Here is a 19,211-nt window from a genome sequence, read left to right on the forward strand (position 1 = left end):
ATGTGTACTACTGTTTCATGAGAAACTATTTGTTCTGTAAGCCTTCCACTGAAGTACAATAAAAAAATTTTAAAATCTTAAAAAAAAAAATCCAATGTCTCATAGATGTCACATTTTTTTTGTTTGTTTGAATTAGGGGTGAAATAAAGTATTTAATATGCAATTGGTTGCTATGTTTCTGAAGTTGATGGTTAACATGTTCCCTTCCCTCTATATTCCCTCTACATTGGATCTATTAGTTAGATCTAGAGACTTGATCAGGTTCAGGTATGCATTTTTTTGGTAAGACTATTTATAGGTAGTTTCCACTTGAGTTAATTTTGTATACAATATAAGGTAAAATCTAACTTAATTTTTTCTTTTAAATACGTGGTTAATTGTGTGTTGTGCCAGTGCCATTTATGGAATAGTTCATTCTTTCCTCCCCATAATTTGAAATGCCACTGTTATCATATACTAAATTCACACATATATGGCTCTTTCTCTTTCTCACTCCTTTCTCACTCTCTCTGTATATATATACCTGTGTGTGTGTATGTTTATGTATGTATATGTAGATACATAATGTATGTATATGTAGATACGTATTTCTTTTCTAAACTCTTCAGTCTATACTTTTGATCTTTTTGTCTATGCCTGAGCCACATGGTTTTAAATCCTGTAGCTTTACAGTATGTTTTGGTATCTGATAAATCAGTTCTTCCTTCGTTGGTCTTATTTTTAAAGCATTTTTTTGGCTTTAATGTGCTTGTTCTCTCCTATAATAATTTAATAATTTTTAAATCTGTACGTTAAGATTTTGATTGGAATCACATTGAATTTGGAGACTAATTTGGAGACAAATAGCATCTATAAGATAATGAATCTTCCCAGGCAGGGATATAGTTTTTTCTTTCATGTATTCAAAATATTTTTTATCTCTTTCTGTATAGTTTTATACTTTCTTTTATCTAGGTCTTTATAGTTTTTGTTAGGTTTATTTTTAGATATTTTGCAATTTTCTTTTCCTGTTTTAAAAAGGAGCTTTATTTCTCCATGCATTTTCCAGTTGGTTATAACTGGTATTTGGGAAAGCTTTGGTTTTTATAAATTGATCTTGTATCTGGCTGACCACCTTGCTCAATTCACTTTTTATGTGTTATAATTTTTTTTTTCATGTTGACTCTTCTGGATTTTCTAGATTGACAATCATATCATCTACAACTGGTTTTCTTTTTAGGCTCATGCAGAGTCGAGTAAAACCTGGTTGGCGGGGAAATTCTCTGAACTCAGATTACTGCTGGATGAAGAGGAAGTGCTGGCCAAGAAATTCGTGGATAAAAACATGCAGCTTGCCCTGCAGGCGTACAGGCAGCAAATCGAGTCTTGTGAGGAGCACATCAGTGTCATGAGTGATCTTTCACACAGGGTCTGGAGTATCAGCCAGGAGCCCAATCCCATACAGCTGCTGCAGGTAATGCAGGATTTCTATCCTTATAGCTGCCACCTGCCACCTACATTTCATCTTAGTGGTTGTTGTTAGCTGCTGTGCGAATCGGCCCCCGACTCAGGGCGACCCCATGCGCAGCAGAAGGAAATGCTGGCTGGTCCTGCACCATCCCCATGATTGGTTGCAGATCAAACCGTTGTGATCCATAGGGTTTTCATTGGCTGACTTTTGGAAGTAGATCACCAGTCCTTTCTCTCCCAGTCCATCTTAGTCTGGAAGCACTGCTGAAACCTGTTCAGCACGATAGCAACATGCAAGCATCCACTGATAGACAGGTGGTGGCTGCCCATGAGGTGCATTGGGCCGGGAATCAAACTTGGGTCTCCCGCCTGCATGGAAGGCAAGAGTTCTGAACTGCCAGTGCCTCTCATCTTGGTTACTGTGGCATTAAACACAGTATTTACACACTGAGTGAATACACAGAGAATTGCCATCTCAATATGTAGACTTCATTGCCCCCACACAAGTGGTCAGAAAATGTACATTGTTAGGAAGATAATATACATCTTGAACTAATTAAATAATATTGATAGCCACCATATTGGAGGACTTCTATGTTCCAAGTACTTTGCGTCTTAGTTGTAATATCTACAAGAGCTCTTCAAGGTGAATATTGTCACCCCACATTACTAATGAGAAATTGAGGCTGAGGGAGGTGAAGTGACTCACCTGAGGTCACACAGCTGGTAGATGGCAGAGGTGGGATCAGAACCCAGGTGTGCCTGACTCTAACACCGCATGGCATCACTGCCTATCCTTCTGCCGTTGCAGTGGTAATTGAGACACCCCTCCTGGAAAAGTACCCCTCTTGAAATGAGCTGAGTCACAGTTTGTTCAAGGGAAAGAGGAGGATGGTACTTCTTGGCCACTGGGCTTTGTTGGAGGCTTTTACCTTACACTGAAGGAGATTCTAGGAAAAGTCCCCTATGATACTCATTGCTACATTGAGTGAAAGCATGTCGTTGAGGATAGTGCTTCTGTCTTCACGGAACAATGAGAGAAACTTTTCTCTGATATCAATACACCTGTACACTTGGATTGCTTTTTCCACTCATGTAACTTTCTGTTTCCTTCTTCGCCTTGGCTTCTGGGAAGCTCAGAGCCAAATACACTTCAAATAAGTCAAAAAAGACTTCAGGGCACACATTTTATGTTTCGTCTCACTGTGGCTTTTCAGCTTACGTTTTTATCCTGGTTTTCTCCTTGTTTCATGTTTCTCTCTGTAAAGGAAAATCTTGCAGTAATTAGATGACCTTTGTAAAGGCTTGTGGGAGCAAAGCAGGGTACAACTAAGTAAAGGCAGCACTGAGCCTAACCACAGATTAGCATGGACTCTGGCTGAAAACTAAGATAGACAAATAAATCAGCCAGTACAGAACTAGTCAAGCCAGTTCCCTGGCAGATATCTTCATTCTTGTGCTTTTTAGGTAGACCTAGCCAATTCAGCCTGTGTCTCATTGTCAGGTAGGCCAGCTGATTTCTGGGTGAGGTGTTCTCTAGACACGATGACAGTGTCCTTTCAGAGGGCAAGATGCTCAAAGGGGTACATTTGTCCCTTATTAAGTAGCAGTAATGTTTAGGGTTACCTAATACAAAGGAATTCTTCCATGGAAAAGAATGATTTTCCTACATCATAGACAGAGATTCACAGCTTTGTCATCTCTTGTTTTCTTTTTCTTTTTTATTCTCTGGCATCAAAGCTACTGATTTTCATCATTCATCACTCCTTCCTTCTGTTTGTTCATTCATTTATTCATCAAATATATACTGATAGCCTGCTCTGGGCCAAGCCTTCTGCTGGACATTAGGAACTCACAGCTGAGTGACGAGACATGCTCAGAAATAACTATTTACAGCATGGCCCAGGTTCCCTAGCAAAAGTATGTCCAAGGAGTATCTGATGCTGTATGGTCAGGGAAGACTTCTCGGAGGAGATGACAGTGGAGCTGGCTGTGGTTTTTTCCGCACCTCAGGCAAACCCCTGTTACAGCGTCTGTAAGGCTGTGGGGCCCCCTGCAGGTTGGTGAGCAACTTAAGGGCAGGGACAGTCAGTCTGACTCCTCCTTTGCCCCCTAATACCTGGCACAGAATAGGACTCAATGGACTGAAAGGGAGGGAGTCGAGTGAGGGCAGGAGGAGGGTGGGAGGAGTCACCAGCGCCAGCACTGGAATCACTTCCACACATTGCCTGCCTCAGCACCTGCTGTGTGATCTCTCCAGAACTCCGCTCCTGGAGGCCTGGACTGACGGCAGGCTCCAGGCCAGGGTGGGGCTTGCACTTTCTGGCATGGGTGTGTTGCTGGGTGCAGTTGCGGAGGCTGGGACACAGCCTGCAGCCCCCGGAGCTGCCCTGACCCCATGTGCCCCACACAGGCATACTCGGCCGCCAGACAGGAGATGCAGCAGCAGATGAGCCTTGGGGAGCTGTGCCACCCCATGCCTCTCTCCTTTGAGCCCGTCAAGAGCCTCTTTAAGGGCCTTGTGGAAGCCATTCAGAGCGCGCTTCAGATGCCACTGGACGTTCGTATTAAGGAAAGTAAGTTGCTATATGATTAACTTGTATCCTTAACTCCCCTCAGGGCCCTAAAGCCAGGAGACCGCTGCAAAGATCAGCACCCTAAATCACGCCTCTCCCACACCCAAGCCCTTGGTTGGGTCGTCAAAGGCTCCTGGGCCTCACGCCTAACCCACCCTTCAGCTTCACCTCCTACCCTCCTGAGACCATGCCCTGCTGCTGTCCAGCTATGCTGCTCTGCGCTTCTGCCCCTCAGACCTCCCTGTGTCCCGCCACACCACAGCTTTGCCTGCTCTGGGCTCCCAGCCACAACAGACACCACCTCCCCCTCCTCTTCCTCTGCCGGGCCAAGTCCCACCTCCTTCAAGGTGGGCACAGTGTGCTCACTAGGAGGGAAACCTGTCCCTGCTCCCTCTGCTGATGTCTCCTCCAGGGCCTGCTCCATGTGAATACCATGAGTAACGGGAGGGCAGGTATCACTTTTGGTCCAGCTCTGAGTTTCCCATAGGGCCTGGCACAAAGCCGGTGCTCAGAAATATCCAGCCATCCATCCATTCATTCATTCACCCATCTCTACTGTTATGATTCATTCAGGACATTGACAGAGCCCCTCTTATGTGCCAGGCACGAGTCTAGGATGAGCAGGGGACAAAACAAAGTTCCTGTTCTTGTGGTGCTCCCAGCCTCTTAGGGGCAAGATGGACAGCAAACTAACAAATATGTCAGGCGAGAAGTGTTCTGAAGAAAAATAAAGCAGGGTAAGGGTAATAGAGAGTGACAAAGAAGAAGAGCTTTTTTATGTGGGGAAGTTGGGCAAGGCTTCTCAGGGCAGGGGACATGTGAGCAGATCTGAAGTAACCCTTCAGTGAGCTCCACAGATCTGAGGGCAGGAGGGCATAGGCCAGGTTCCTGTCCCAGATCCACCACTTCCTAACCCTGGGCAAGGTGCCTAACTTTTCTATGCCTCTGTTTCCACATCGATAAAATGGAGTTGATAATATAGTGCCCTGAACTGGAGTTGTTGTGAGGATCAATGCTTAAAACAGCGCTCAGGTATAAAACCAAAACCAAACCTGTTGCCATCGAGTCAATTCTGACTCATAGCAACCCATAGGGTTTCCAAGGCTGTAAATCTTTATGGAAGCAGACTGCCACATCTTTTCTCCCTCAGAGCAGCTGATGGGTTTGAACCACTCACCTTTAGGTTAGCAGCCTGGTGCTTAACCACTGCACCACCAGGGCTCCTTAATATAATATAACAAGCACTATGTAAATGTTAGCTGCTGTTGTTGTTGGTGGTGGTGGTGGTGGTATTTTGTTACATCTCGGGAAAGGTATTCTAGGCTGAGGGAAAAGCAGGTGCAAAGGTCCTGAGGTGAGATTGAGGCAGGTGTGAGTTTGGCATGTTGGAGGTACAGCAAAGGGGCCAACAGGAGTAGATGGGGTGCAGGGGTGATTGAGATTTGCATCAAGGAGGTTCCAAAGATTTTGGCTTGAGCAACTGGAAGAAGGGAGTTTTCTGAGATGAGAAAGAGCATTTAGGATTGGAAGGAATGAAGCATTTGGACCTGTTAGGTTTGAGAAGTTTGACCTCCTCTGTGGTAATATTCAATAGGCATCTGGGTCTGTGAGTCTAGAGTTCTGGGGAGGGGAGAGGTGTTTACCTAGAAATCTATTTTCCACAGACCATCCAAAGGTGACCGGGCCAAGGGCAGTGAGAAAGGAACAGGTTGGGGCGTGGGGGAAGCAGCTACTTAGGACAAGGTGGTCATAGAAGGCTGGGGGGTGGCAATGAATTCCAGCCCAAACTGCGGGGAAGGAGGCAGCCTGAGGGTACATCCCTGGCGGATGGGGGGATCCAGGCTGAGGGAACAGCAGGGGTCAGGGCTGGAGGTGAGGGAAGAATTTTGCAGCCTGGAGAGGAAGCCTGAGAGGCTGGAGCACCTTGAGGGCGGGGAGAGGGGAAATGAGGTTGAGGAAAGTTGAGGTTGAGGAGGTTGGAAGCCTCCTTGTCCAACGGGGCATGGTAGTGACAACTCTTAAAATTAGGAGAAAAGGAAAGCAAAAGAGAGGGAAAGAGGCCAGAGGAGAGGAGACAGAAATGCTCCAGGCACCCACTGAGCACCCACTGGGACACGGAGAGAGATGAGGCCAGGCTCTGTCCTAGCAGAGGAGTTGACTTCATGAGATGAGTGCCAAACCGAGACACAGCAGGTGCCATGAGGCCTCGAAGGAAACGGTGAGTGATTCTGACAGGGACACCAGGGAGGACTTCCTGGAGGAGGTGGCACTTGAACTGGGCCTTGAAGATGAGTAAGATTTTGAAAGCCAGAGAGAACAGAAAGGGCATTTCACACTGAGATGAGAGAACACTGAAATGTGCTGGGAACACTGATGAGCACAGTGGGGCTGGACAGTGAACGCTTCTGAGCTGATTTGTTAAAGCAGATTTGTAATCTGTAGATGATATTCTCTTTTCCCATGACTTCCACTGGAACTTTGGATACATAGTCTATAGAGCTGAACAGAGGATTTCAAAGGGTGGCTCGAGAAGACAAAATGTTACAATGAAGTGTGCAAAGACCTGGAGTTAGAAAACAAAAAGGGAAGACCATGCTCGGCAATTCTCAAGCTGAAAGAGCTGAATTAAAAATTCAAGCCTCGAGTTGCAATTTTGAAGGTGCGAAACCACCAGTGGCTCTTCGGGAGAAAAATGTGGCAGTTTGCTTCTATAGAGATTTACAGCCTTGAAAACCCTATGGGGTCGCTTTGAGTTGGAAGCAACTCGATGGCAGTGGGTTTTGGGTATGGGCAAAATATGAATGACCCAGGAAGCATCAAAAGAAGATGGAAGGAATACACAGTCACCATATCAAAAAGAACTGGTCAACATTCAACCATTTCAGGAAGTAGCATATGATCAAGAACTGATGATAGTAAGAGAAGAAGTCTAAACCGCACTGAAGGTATTGGCGAAAAACAAGGCTCCAAGAATTGGCAGAATACCTATTGAGATGTTTCAACAAACAGATGCAGCACTGGAAGTGCTTACTCATCTATGTCAAGAAATTTGGAAGACAGCTACCTGGCCAATCAACTAGAAGAGATCCATATTTGTGCCCATTCCAAAGAAAGGTGACCCAACAGAATGCAGAAATTATCCGACAATATCACATGCAAGTAAAATTTTGCTGAAGATCCTTCAAAAACGGTTACAGCAGTACATCAACGGGGAACTGCCAGAAGTTCAAGCCGGATTCAGAAGAGAACATAGAACGAGGGATATCATTACTGATGTTAGATGGATCTTGGCTGAAAGCAGAGAATACCAGAAAGATGTTTACCTGTGTTTTATTGACTATGCAAAGGATTCAACTGTGTGGATAATAACAAATTATGGATAACATTGCAAAGAATGGGAATTCTAGAACACATAATTGTGCTCATGAGGAACCTGTACAAACACAGACAGTTGTTCAAACAGAACAAGGGGATGCTGTGTGGTTTAAAATCAGGAAAGGTGTGTGTCAGGGTTGTATCCTTTCACCATACTTATTCAATCTGTATGCTAAACAAATAATCTGAGAAGCTGGACTGTATGAGGAAGAACGGGGCACTGGGATCGGAGAAGACTCATTAACAATCTGTGACACGCAGACGACACAACCTTGCTTGCTGAAAGTGAAGAGGACTTGAAGCACTTATGATGAAGATCAAAGACTAGAGCCTTCAGTACAGATGACACCTCAACATAAAGAAAACAGAAATCCTCACGAGACCAGTAAGCAACATCATGATAAATGGAGAAAAGATTGAAGTTGTCAAGGATTTTCTTTCACTTAGATCCACAATCAACGCCCGTGGAAGCAGCAGTCAAGAAATCAAATGATGTATTGCATTTGGCAAATCTACCACAAAAGACTTCTTTCTTTCTTTATTGTTGTACTTTAAGTGAAAGTTTACAATTCAAGTTGATCTCTCATACAAAAATTTATACATACATTGTTATGTGACCCTAGTTGCTCTCCCTATACTGTGACAGCACACTCCTCCTTTCCACCCCAGATTTTCCATGTCTATTCAACCAGCTCATGACTGTCTCTGCCTTCTCATCTCACCTCTGGACAGGAGTTGCCCATTTAGTCTCATGAATTTACTTGAGCTAAGAAGCACACTCTTTATGAGTATCATTTTATGTCCCATAGTCCAGTCTAATCATTGTCTGAAGAGTTAGCCTCGGGAATGGTTTTAGTTCTGGGTTGACAGAGAGTCTGGGGGCCATGCTTTCTGGGGTTCCTCCAGTCTCAGTCAGACCACTAAGTCTGATCTTTTACTAGAATTTGAGTTTTGCACCCCACTTTTCTCCTGCTCCATCAGGGACTCTCTGTTGTGTTCCCTGTAAGGGTGGTCATTGGTGGTAGCCAGGCACCGTCTAATTTTTCTGGTCTCAGGCTGATGCAGTCTATGATTTATGTGCCCCTTTCTGTCTCGGGCTAATACTTTCCTTGTGTCTTTGATGTTCTTCATTCTCCTTTATACCAGGTGAGTTGGGACAAATTGATGCATCTTAGATGGCTGCTCGCTAGCTTTTAAGACCCCAGACACCACTCACCAAAGTGGGATGCAGAACATTTTCTTAATAAACTTTGTTATGCCGATTGACCTAGATGTCCCCTGAAACCAAGGTCCCCAGACCCCCGCCCCTGCTACTCTGTCCCTCAAAGTGTTCGGTTGTATTCTGGAAACTTCTTAGCTTTGCTTTAGTCCAGTCGTGCTGACTTCCCCTGTAGTGTGTGCTGTCCTTCCCTTCACCTAAGATAATTCTTCTCTACTATCTAGTTAAGTTAGTAAATAAACCTCACCCTCCCTCCTCACGCTCGTAACCATCAAAGTTTGTTTTCTTCTGTGTTTAAACCTTTTCTTGAGTTCTGATAATAATAGTCTTATACAATATTTGTCCTTTTGTGACTGACTAAATTCACTCAGCATAATACCTTCCAGATTCCTCCATGTTATAAAATGTTTCACGGCTTCATCGTTGTTCTTTATCGTTGCATAGTATTCCATTGTGTGAATATACCATAATTTGTTTATCCATTTGTCAGTGGATGGGCACCTAGGTTGTTTCCATCTTTTTGCTATCGTGAACAGTGCTGCAGTGAAAATGGGTGTGCATATATCTATTCGTGTGACAGCTCTTATTTCTCTAGGATATATTCCAAGGAGCGGGATTGCTGGATCATATGGTACTTCTATTTCCAGCTTTTTAAGGAAGTGCCAAATCGATTTCCAAAGTGGTTGTACCATTTTACATTCCCACCAACTGTGTGTAAGTGTTCCAGTCTCTCCACAACCTCTCCAACATTTATTATTTTGTGTTTTTTGGATTAATGCTAGCCTTGTTGGGGTGACATGGTATCATCATTGTAGTTTTGATTTGCATTTCTCTAATGGCTAATGATCATGAGCATTTCCTCATGTGTCTGTTAGCTGCTGGAATGTCTTCTTTGGCGAAGTATTCATATCTTTTGCCCGTTTTTTAACTGGGTTATTTGTCTTTTTGTTGTTGAGGTCTAGCAGTATCGTGTAAATTTTAGAGATTAGATGCTGATCAGATTTGTTGTAACCAAAATTTTTTCCCAGTCTGTAGATTGTCTTTTTACTCTTTTGGTGAAGTCTACAAAAGACTTCTTTAAAGCGATCAAAAGCAAAGATGTCGCTTTGAGGACTAAAGTGCGTCTGACCCAATCCATGGTATTTTCAGTTGCTTCATTTGCATGTGAAAGCTGGACAATGAATAAGGAAGACCAAAGAAGAATTGATGCCTTTGAATTATGCTGTGAGTGGAGAATACTGAATATACCATGGACTGCCAGAAGAAGGAACAAGTCTGTCTTGGAAGAAGTACAGCCAGAATGCTCATTAGAAGTAAGGATGGCAAAACTTCGTCTCACATACTTTGGACACGTTATCAGGAGGGACTAGTCCCTGGAGAAGGACATCTTGGTAAGGTAGAGGGTCGGCGAAAAAGAGGAAGACCCTCACTGAGAGGGATTGACACAGTGGCTACAACAATGAGCTCAAGCATAACAACTGTCTTGAGGCTGGCGCAGGACCTGGAAGTGTTTCATTCCGGTGTACATAGGGGCGCTATGAGTTGGAACCATCTCGACGGCACCTAACAGCAACAGTCCAACTGAAAAATTGTCTTGAGATATAACTATTTTTTAAAAATCACATTATCAATCTTGTTGTTAGTTGCTGCCGAGTTGATTGTGACTCATAGCAACCCCTTGTGTACAGAGTAGAAGTGCTCCATAGGGTTTTCAAAGCTGTGACCTTTCAGAAGCAGATGGCCAGACCTGTCTTCTGAGGTGCATCTGGGTGGGTTCAAGCTGCCAACCTTTTGGCTAGTAGTCAAGTGCTTAATTGTTTGCACCACCCAGGGAAGATCTTAGCAGTTGACATATCTCAATAAAAAAGACTATATAGTAAAAATATGGGGGAAAAGAAAAGAATCTTAGCAATCGGCTCCAGGAAACTTTGGCCTCATCTGTGTTTAGTGAGTGTGCACTGGCATCTCTCCCTGCCAGCCTTCGCAGGAGGTTACTCAGATGGACCCAAACTGCAGTTTGTGCACATTGACATTCTCAGTGGCCCTTTTTCCCAAACAGTTGGGAATCCTGCTGAGTCCATGATAACAGCTCACACTTGCTATATGTTCTAAGCACTTCTTCTAAGCACTTTACACGAATTCATACAGCATCTCCTTGTCATCACCCTGTGAGCTAGGTTCCTTCATTATCCCCATTTTGCAGATGAGAAAGCTGAGGCTCAGAGAGGCCAACTGACTTAACCTAGGTCACACTAAGATGGTAGGTGGCAGAGAGAGAATTCAAACAGACTCTGGACCCAGGGTCTGTGTTCTGATCCTCTGGGCTCTGTTTCCTCTTGGGCCATCACCCCTTACCCACCTTCAGATGAGGTCTTCACTCTTCATTATCACAGGTCATCATGAGAGGTCCTGACTCCCAGGAAGGACCCAAGGAGGTAGGGGTCTTGCGGCAACACTACCCTTCAAATGTTCCCCTCCCCCGTCTCTGCCTGGATGCTCCACAGACTGCAGGCTCATTGGGGCCAAATTGGGATGCAGCATCTTCCCCCAATCCCGAAATGGGATGCTGCCTCTTGATTCCACCTAGCTGTTCATCCCCTACTCCCAGTGAGCTGTTCTGCCTATGTAATATTTCCTCAGCCCAGTCCCTTTTCCATCCCTGCTGCCCCAGTTCAGGCCTGATCCCCCGAACAGACACCCTTCCTCCACTCTCTGTCCCATCCCTTCCCCACTAGAGGGAGTTTTCAAAATTCTGCTCTTGTCATTCCCTCACCCAGACACCTTCCATGGCTCCCTACTCCTGACACCTGCCTTCGATGCCTTTGCTCTATCTGTACCCTCTTGTTGGAATAGCCTCCCATCCTTTTTCCTATGTGTCCAAATCCTCCCCATTTTTCAAGGGCCACATGAAGTGCTTCATCCTCCCAGAAGTTTTCCCTGACTCCTCCAAGCCCCAGAGACTTTGGGCCTCTCTCCTCTCTCCTGACCTTGAGCCCTCTCTGCCTTGGGTCATAGATCAAGTGAACCCATTTCCACCTCCTTACCTGACTGTGAGCTGTTGAGGACAGGGACCATGGCTGGGGTTTCCTTATAACTCTCCCTCACCTGAATGAGACCTGAAAATGGCCTTTCTGAGCACTCAGTTCTGGTTTCTTGTTTTTCACCTTTATCCTGGAATTTGCATTTCTGCCTTGAGCTCGCTTTTCCTCCCTGAGTGTTGAAGATAATCGCTGATTCTCCAGATCGCCCTGGAGCTTGCCCCATCCTCTGACCTGACGACTCCCCAAGTTCAGGGCTTCCCTTGCACTGACCTGTTTGATCCTGCAAAGTACATGTCTCTCTAGATCTGACCTTGTCCCTGAGTTTCCTGTCACTGTGAATTTGCATTTCCAGCTTATATTTGCATGAGATTCCTGGGGAGAGACTATGCGAATCTCCAGTTCTTGAATATTTTTTAGCATATTTTATAACTTATGCTGATAGTGTGAGCACCAAGTGCTCATTTCTCACAATTCGTTACAGACGTGAACTTCCAGCTCTTGGGCTCCTCCAGCACCAAGCCAGGTGCCTTGTTGAAAACAGGCCCCTCTCCGGAGCGATCGCTCTTCTTAAAATGTAAGACCCCGGGAATGGGCAAAGGGTGGAGAGGGCGGGGAGAGTGGGGGACAGAAATGGAGGTCGCCCTTTTTTTTGTTGTTGTTGAAACCCAGCTTGTTTTCTTTAACTTTATTATTAGTTTTTTATTAAACAAATAATCCATGTTCACTGTAGAAAAATTAGAAAACAAAGAAAAGCAAAAAAAAAAAAAAAAGAAAATCGCTGATAATCCTTCTCTGTATAGAAAACTGCTGTTATTGTATGTCCTTCTAGCTTTCTTTGGTATATCTGTACAAAGAATATATTTACATACAAAAGTATATTTAATAGACCTTTTTTTTAACAAACATGGTGTCATACTATACATACTGTTTTGCAATGTTGTTTTCATTTAATGATATATTGTGAACCTCTTTGTTCCCTTAAAAAATTATACAGTTAATACATGCTTCTTGTAGGGAAATTAGAAACTACAGATATTCAAAAATAAAATGCTATTAATATTTTGGCATATATTCTTTCAAACATTTAAAGCATATATGTATATAGCTTTTTAAAAAATGAAATCATATTATAGATATTGTTCTGCAATCTTTTTATTTAACACAAGAGCTGGACAATTTTCTTTTTCAATAAGTATAAATATTATCATTATTTTTAAAGGATGTATAGTATTCCAATGAATGGATGTATCATATTTAACCAATCTCATAATGTTGGACGTTTAGGCTGGTTTACTTTTTTCATTTCTATAAACAAGGCTGCAATAAATGCATTCTTGTACATATTTTTTGAATTAATGAATGAGTGAATGAACATATCTCAGTTTATTTTCTGATTCAATTTTAGGAGTCATTTCCAGTTAATTGCTATATATGCATTTTTAAAATAAACTTTAATTGAAATATAAAATACATAAAGAAAAGTACACAAATCAAAGGTATATTAGCTTTTAAAAGTAAACATATTCTGTAACCTGCCCCAGATCAAGACATGGACATTTCTAGCTCCCCAGAAACCTCCCTTGTGCCCCTTCCTAGTCACTATCCACTAAGGGTAACCTCTCTGCTGATTTCTGACACTCAGAATTAGTTTTGGCTGATTTTGAACTTTATATAACCAGATCATTCAGAATATGCTCTTTTACATCTTTCTTCTTTCACTCAACATAATATTTGCGAGAGTTAGCCACCTTATTACGTGTAGCAGTAGTTTGTTGATTTCCATTGCTATATAGTATTCCATTGTATCAATATAGCACAGTTTATTTATACTGTTCATGGGTATTTGGGTTATTTCCATTTTTGACTATTGTGGATAATGGGCATGTCTTTTGATGCACGTATGTATGCATTTCTGTTGGTATTAACTCAGAAGGGGAAGAGAAGGACGCCCCCATCACCATTTCTAGTCAACATTGTTCTAGATGTTCTAGACAGTGCCTCAAGGCAAGGAAAAGAAAGGAAAGCTATAAGAATTTGAAAGGAAGAAAACGATCACTATTCATGGATGACATGATTATTTACACAAAATCCAAAATAATAGACAAATAAGTTAGAATTATTAAATGAATTTAGGACAGTTGCTGAATATAATGTCAACATACAAAAATCAATTGTATTTGTATGTATTAGCAACAATCAGAAAATGAAATTTTTAAAACACACTATTTTCAATAACATGGAGTGGGGGAACCACTAGGAATAAGTCTTTAAAAAGATGTGTAAAATCTCTTTATAGAAAACTCTAAAACATTACTGAGGGGAAGTAGAATCATTGTCTTTGAGTTGATTCCAACTCATAGCAACCCTATAAGACAGTGTAGAACTGCCTCATAGGGTTTCCAAGGCTGTCATCTTTAGAAATGCAGACTGCCACATCTTTCTCCTGCAGAGCGGCTGATGGGTTCAAACCACCAAGCTTTCAGTTAGCAGCTGAATACTTACCACTACACCACCAGGTCTCCTCGAGGGGAAGCAAAGAAGGTTAAAATAAATGGAGGGATATACCATGTTCATGGATTGAAGCACTCACTACTGTAAAATGTCAGTTATCCCAGATAATCTATAGACTCAATTGTAGTCCTCTTCAAAATCCCTGAAGGTGTTGTGTATGGTTTTTTGTTTTTTTTTTTAAGTGGCAAGCTGATTCCAAAATGTATATAGAAATCAAAGGGCCAAAAATAGCCAAGACTGTCTTAAAGAAAAACAAAATAGAAAATTCAGAAACATACTGTATTTTTATGCAAATAACACATACATTCTATGTTCTTTTCTCAACGCACCCTCCCCCTGTGAGGTTTCATAAGTGCGCTATGCTAATTTTTTACAGCAACATGTAAAACGTATGGTCACACATATGGTCATCTGATTTATGACAAAAGTGGCATGACAGTAACGTGGGGAAACATAATCTTTTTGATAAATAGCACTGGGTTAGCTGTGTATCTGAATGAAAAAATTGAATCTTAATGCCTACCTCACACTATACTCAAAAATAAATTCTGGGTGGCTTGGAGGCCAGAATACAAAAGGTAAAACAATAAACCTAGAAAATAACTTATGAGAAATCTTCATGCTCTTGAGGTAGGCAAAGTTTTTTTTTTTTTTAAACAGGATACAAAATGCACGCATATAAAAAATTGATAAATTGGACTTCAATAAAATTAAGAAGTCTGTTAATCAAAAGATAAAATCAAGAGAGTGAAAAAGCAAGCCTCGAAGTGGGAGATGTTTGAATTCAGAAACAGTCAACAAAATTTATAAAGAATTTCTATAAATCCATAAGTAAAAGTCAATCAATAAAATAATTGGCCAAAGACCTGAACAGACACTTCACAAAGAAGGATATAAAAATGGGCAGCAAAGATAGGAGAGGTTTTCAACAAAATTCGTCATCAGGGATATGCAAATTAAAACCTCTTTGAGACAGCACTGTGCACCCTTCAGAATGGCTAAAATTTCAAAAACCGATAATGCAAAGTGTTGACGTGTATGTGGATAACAGGAATTTTCCTTATATTGCTGTTGAAAGTGTAAAGAGTTTGGAAAATTGTTTGGCAGAGTCTACTAAAGCTGAGCATCCACATACCCTATGACCTAGACTTTTATTTTTTAAACTTCAGGTCTACATATATGGTGTAATGCAAAGAGCACTGTTGATAGGAGTTTAAATCACTACTACCATTCTGGAAGGCAATTTGGCAATATTTATGAAAGACCTTAAGAAGCATACCTACTGACCCAGCAATGCCTCTTTTAGGAATACATCCTAAAAAAATAATTGGAGAGATTCATAAAGAGTAATATTAGTATTTTCTAAAGCTTTAAAAAAAAAAAAGGCCCATTAAAAATGGTTAAAATGGAAAATGTTTTATTTTACCACAATTAAAAAATTTTAAAAGCCTACATATTCAAAAATATAGGATAGGTTAAATTATACTGCATCCATACAACAAATCTTAGGATCACCATTAAAGTGTTCTTATTTTATGTGGTAAAATGTCCATAATACATCAATAAACTTAAAAAGCAGATTACCCAAGAGCATGTATAGTATGATACCAATCTTAAGAAAAACTGTAGAGTAGCAATTAAAAAAGAAAAGATATATATATATATATATATATAGGAAGGACATACACCTGTCTTAATAGTGATAGTTTTTTTTTTTAATCAAAATTTTAGAAGTTGGCAATAAATTCCTATGGTACAATATTCAAAAGGGATAAAGGGTGTACAATAAAATTTTCTCTCCTTCCCCTGTCCCCCAGCCACCTTCCCAGGGGCAATCAGCGTTAAAAGGATGGCTTTTAATTTGTCCTTTGGAGATTTCTGTGTTTTCCGATTTTCTGCTGTGAACATGTGCAGGGGCGGGGGTGAGGGTGGGGAGGGCCGTTACTGGAGCACACCCGGACGGTTTCCCCGGGGGCGGAGCTCAGATCTAGCTCCGCCCACTAGGCCTGACCACCCCCCCCCCCCCCGTGTTCCCGCCCCCTGCAGATGCGCGCACGCCCACGCTGGAGCCTGACACGATGCACGCGCGCCTGCGCCTCTCCACCGACCGCTTAACGGTTCGTTGCGGTCTGTTGGGCCGCCTCGGGCCGACGCCCGCGCTGCGTTTCGACGCGCTGTGGCAGGTGCTGGGCCGCGACGGCTTTGCTGCCGGCCGCCACTACTGGGAGGTGGACGTGCAGGAGGCTGGCGCCGGCTGGTGGGTAGGCGCGGCCTACGCCTCTATGCGGCGCTGCGGCTCGTCGGCTGCCGCCCGCCTGGGCTGTAACCGCCAGTCCTGGTGCCTCAAGCGCTATGACCTCGAGTACTGGGCCTTCCACGACGGACAGCGCAGCCGCCTCCGGCCCCGCGACGACCCCGACCGGCTCGGCGTGTTCCTGGATTACGAGGCCGGCGTCCTGGCCTTCTACGACGTGACCGGCGGTATGAGCCACCTGCACACCTTCCGCGCCGCCTTCCAGGAGCCGCTCTATCCGGCCCTGCGGCTCTGGGAAGGCGCCATCAGCATCCCCCGGCTGCCCTAGGGGCCAAGACCAGAGTGGCCGCCCAACGTGCGACCACTGCGACAGCCTCTGGTGTCACCTGACCTAGACGGGACTAGTGCATTGCTTGCTCTCTGACACCTGGTCATCCCCCTCCCGGACCAGTGAAGCCCTGTGCTTTGAACAGTTTCTCTCCTAGTCTTGTTTCAGACTTGGGCTAAACACGCGTATGCAGCTGCTCTCTCATCGGCTTCTCACCAGAGCACTTAAACTACAGTGCTTCTAGTTCAGGTTCCTGAAAGTGACGTTTCCATACTGAGCTGTAAGCATCTTGACGTCGTCAGAATACCATATCCTCAGCCTCGGAACCTTCTTCATGCAGCACCTAGGACCATGCCTGGCACATAGTAGGTGCACAAGAAATATTTGTGAATGACTGGAGAGCCAGAGTCAACCAACTCTGACTCTTCTGTCCCTTAACTGTCCTTTGGATGGGCCTCCTCTCTACTTCAGCTTGTCCATGTCACCTCCCTTCAGAGCAGCTGAAGAGCCTCTTAACACCTGCTGGTCTGAATCCTCTTCCATCCTCACCCTCCACCCTACAGCTGGCATTATCTGCCTAAAATCTCAATCTCTTAGAGCCATCTAGGAGCTCCCCAAAGACGGGGGAAAAACAAGCACTTTACCCTAGCATTCAAGGCTTTTCTAGTCTGCCCTAAACTACTCACCCTCATCAAGTTCCTGTTGCTCTTCTCAGGGACCCCTCTGATCAGAACTGTGTCACGAAGTCCCACCATGGCACCTTTTCCTTTGCTGTTATCCTCCCCCCACGCCACCACATACATGTTTACACAGGGAAGCCCTTTCTTCTTTGCTTGTCTCAGCCTTCCCCAGGGTTACCTGCCCCTGGAAGTCTCCCCAAGCCACAGGAATCTCTCTCACTATCAGAGCCACAAATCTGGGACCTATCTTTCCAGTCGTATTGGATGCTTTCTGAGGGCAGTTGTGCCCTACATACTCCCCACCCTGAAAAGTTCAGGTGGTGAGTAAATGACTATCAGCTCGCTGTCATTGAAGACGTGAGTTGGGAGGACCTTGTAGATCACCCAGCTTGACCTTATTGAGCATTTGGGAAGTCTAAGGTCCTGAAAGAGAATTGCTAATAATCCCCCACAGTGACATCTGGGCCAGGCCTGGAGCCATGTCTTGTTCCCTATCCCCCACTCTCTAGACAAGTGTCTAACCTGCCCTCTGGCCCAGCCCTCCTGGACCAGGTTTCACCTGGGAGATTTTACTGCTTAGTCATTTCTCAGGCGATGTTGGGAAGGAATCAGCAGGTGACTGTTGCTAAGCAAGCACAGGCAGTTGTCCCAACTGTTTTGGGGCAAATAGCAGAGCTATGAGTGGGGTGTGGGCAGCCCCAAATATCCCCATGCTCCTCAAATTCCTTAAATCCAGATGTTGCCAAGGAAACCCAGACAGCCCAATTTTCCAGAGTGACAGAAATAGAGAAGGCCAAACCAGCAGGTCTCCATAGGGAACCACCTCCTGTAGCAGGGGTGAGGAAGGGGGAGTAGGCCTCTTTCCAGGGTTTGTGCCTCAGTTCTGAAGGTTCAGCATCCTGATTTTGTCAAATTCCCTAGATGTGGTTTGAAGCAGTACTGTGTTAAAGCATCTTCTTAGGCACTTGGTGGGGAGGGCAGTGGTAGGGTGAGGAAGATGCCAAGCTGAATCCCTCTCATAGTCTCAGTGCATTAATGAGGCTTACCATATGATCTGCTACTTTCCAATCATTTTGACCTAAAAGTGGCACTTTCATGTGAGTCAGCCTAATATAAGTAGAATACAAGGCAGAAGAAACCTCAAAAGTACCTTTAAAACTAGCTGGATAGATGTCTAAGCATTATACTGCAGGAATCCCGAGAAAAGGGAAATTAATTCTACTGGGAATGGCCTAGAGCTGAATACTGACAGGCAGAGGGCATTCCAGATGTAGGGAAGATGGGTACACTTGACCCCAAATCTCTATCCCTGAAGACCAAAACTGGTTCCTTGATCCACAGCCACAGGGGCCAAGTAAAAACAGCACTGACTGTAGTGCCAGAGACTGTTATGGATTGAATTGTGTCCTCCTGCTGCCAAAAAAAAATACGTCAACTTGGCTAGTCCATGATTCCCAGTATTGTGTGAATGTCCACTATTTTGTCATCTGATGTGATTTTCCTATGTGTTGTAAATCCTACCTTTATAATGTTAATGAGGTGGGATTATCGGCAGTTACATTAATGAGGCAGGTCTCAATCCACAAGATTAGCTTGTCTCTTAAATCAGTCTCTCTTGAGATGTAAAAGAGAGAAGCAAGCAGAGAGACTGGGACCTCATACCGCCCCCTGTGCTGAGAAGCTCCTCGACCAAGGGAAGATTGATGACAAGGACCTTCCCCCAGAGCTGACAGAGAACACCTTCCTGTGGAGCTGGCACGCTGAATTTGGACTGCTAG

The 19,211-nt window shown here is 43.8% G+C and overlaps 1 protein-coding gene across 1 annotated transcript in view; it reads left to right on the forward strand.

Moving 5' to 3' along the window:
• TRIM14 (tripartite motif containing 14) overlaps positions 1 to 18,910 on the forward strand; it is a 34,470-nt gene extending 15,560 nt beyond the window's left edge. The window contains exons 3-6 of the mRNA XM_004372368.3: positions 1,220 to 1,453; positions 3,863 to 4,025; positions 12,142 to 12,234; positions 16,218 to 18,910. Coding sequence (XP_004372425.1) covers positions 1,220 to 1,453; positions 3,863 to 4,025; positions 12,142 to 12,234; positions 16,218 to 16,753 — 1,026 coding nt within the window. The 3' untranslated portion in view covers positions 16,754 to 18,910. The remainder of the gene's footprint in view (positions 1 to 1,219; positions 1,454 to 3,862; positions 4,026 to 12,141; positions 12,235 to 16,217) is intronic.
• Positions 18,911 to 19,211: the final 301 nt, after the last annotated feature.

The sequence above is a fragment of the Trichechus manatus genome, unplaced genomic scaffold (assembly GCF_000243295.1).
Source record: "Trichechus manatus latirostris isolate Lorelei unplaced genomic scaffold, TriManLat1.0 scaffold00016, whole genome shotgun sequence".
NCBI lineage: Eukaryota > Metazoa > Chordata > Mammalia > Sirenia > Trichechidae > Trichechus > Trichechus manatus.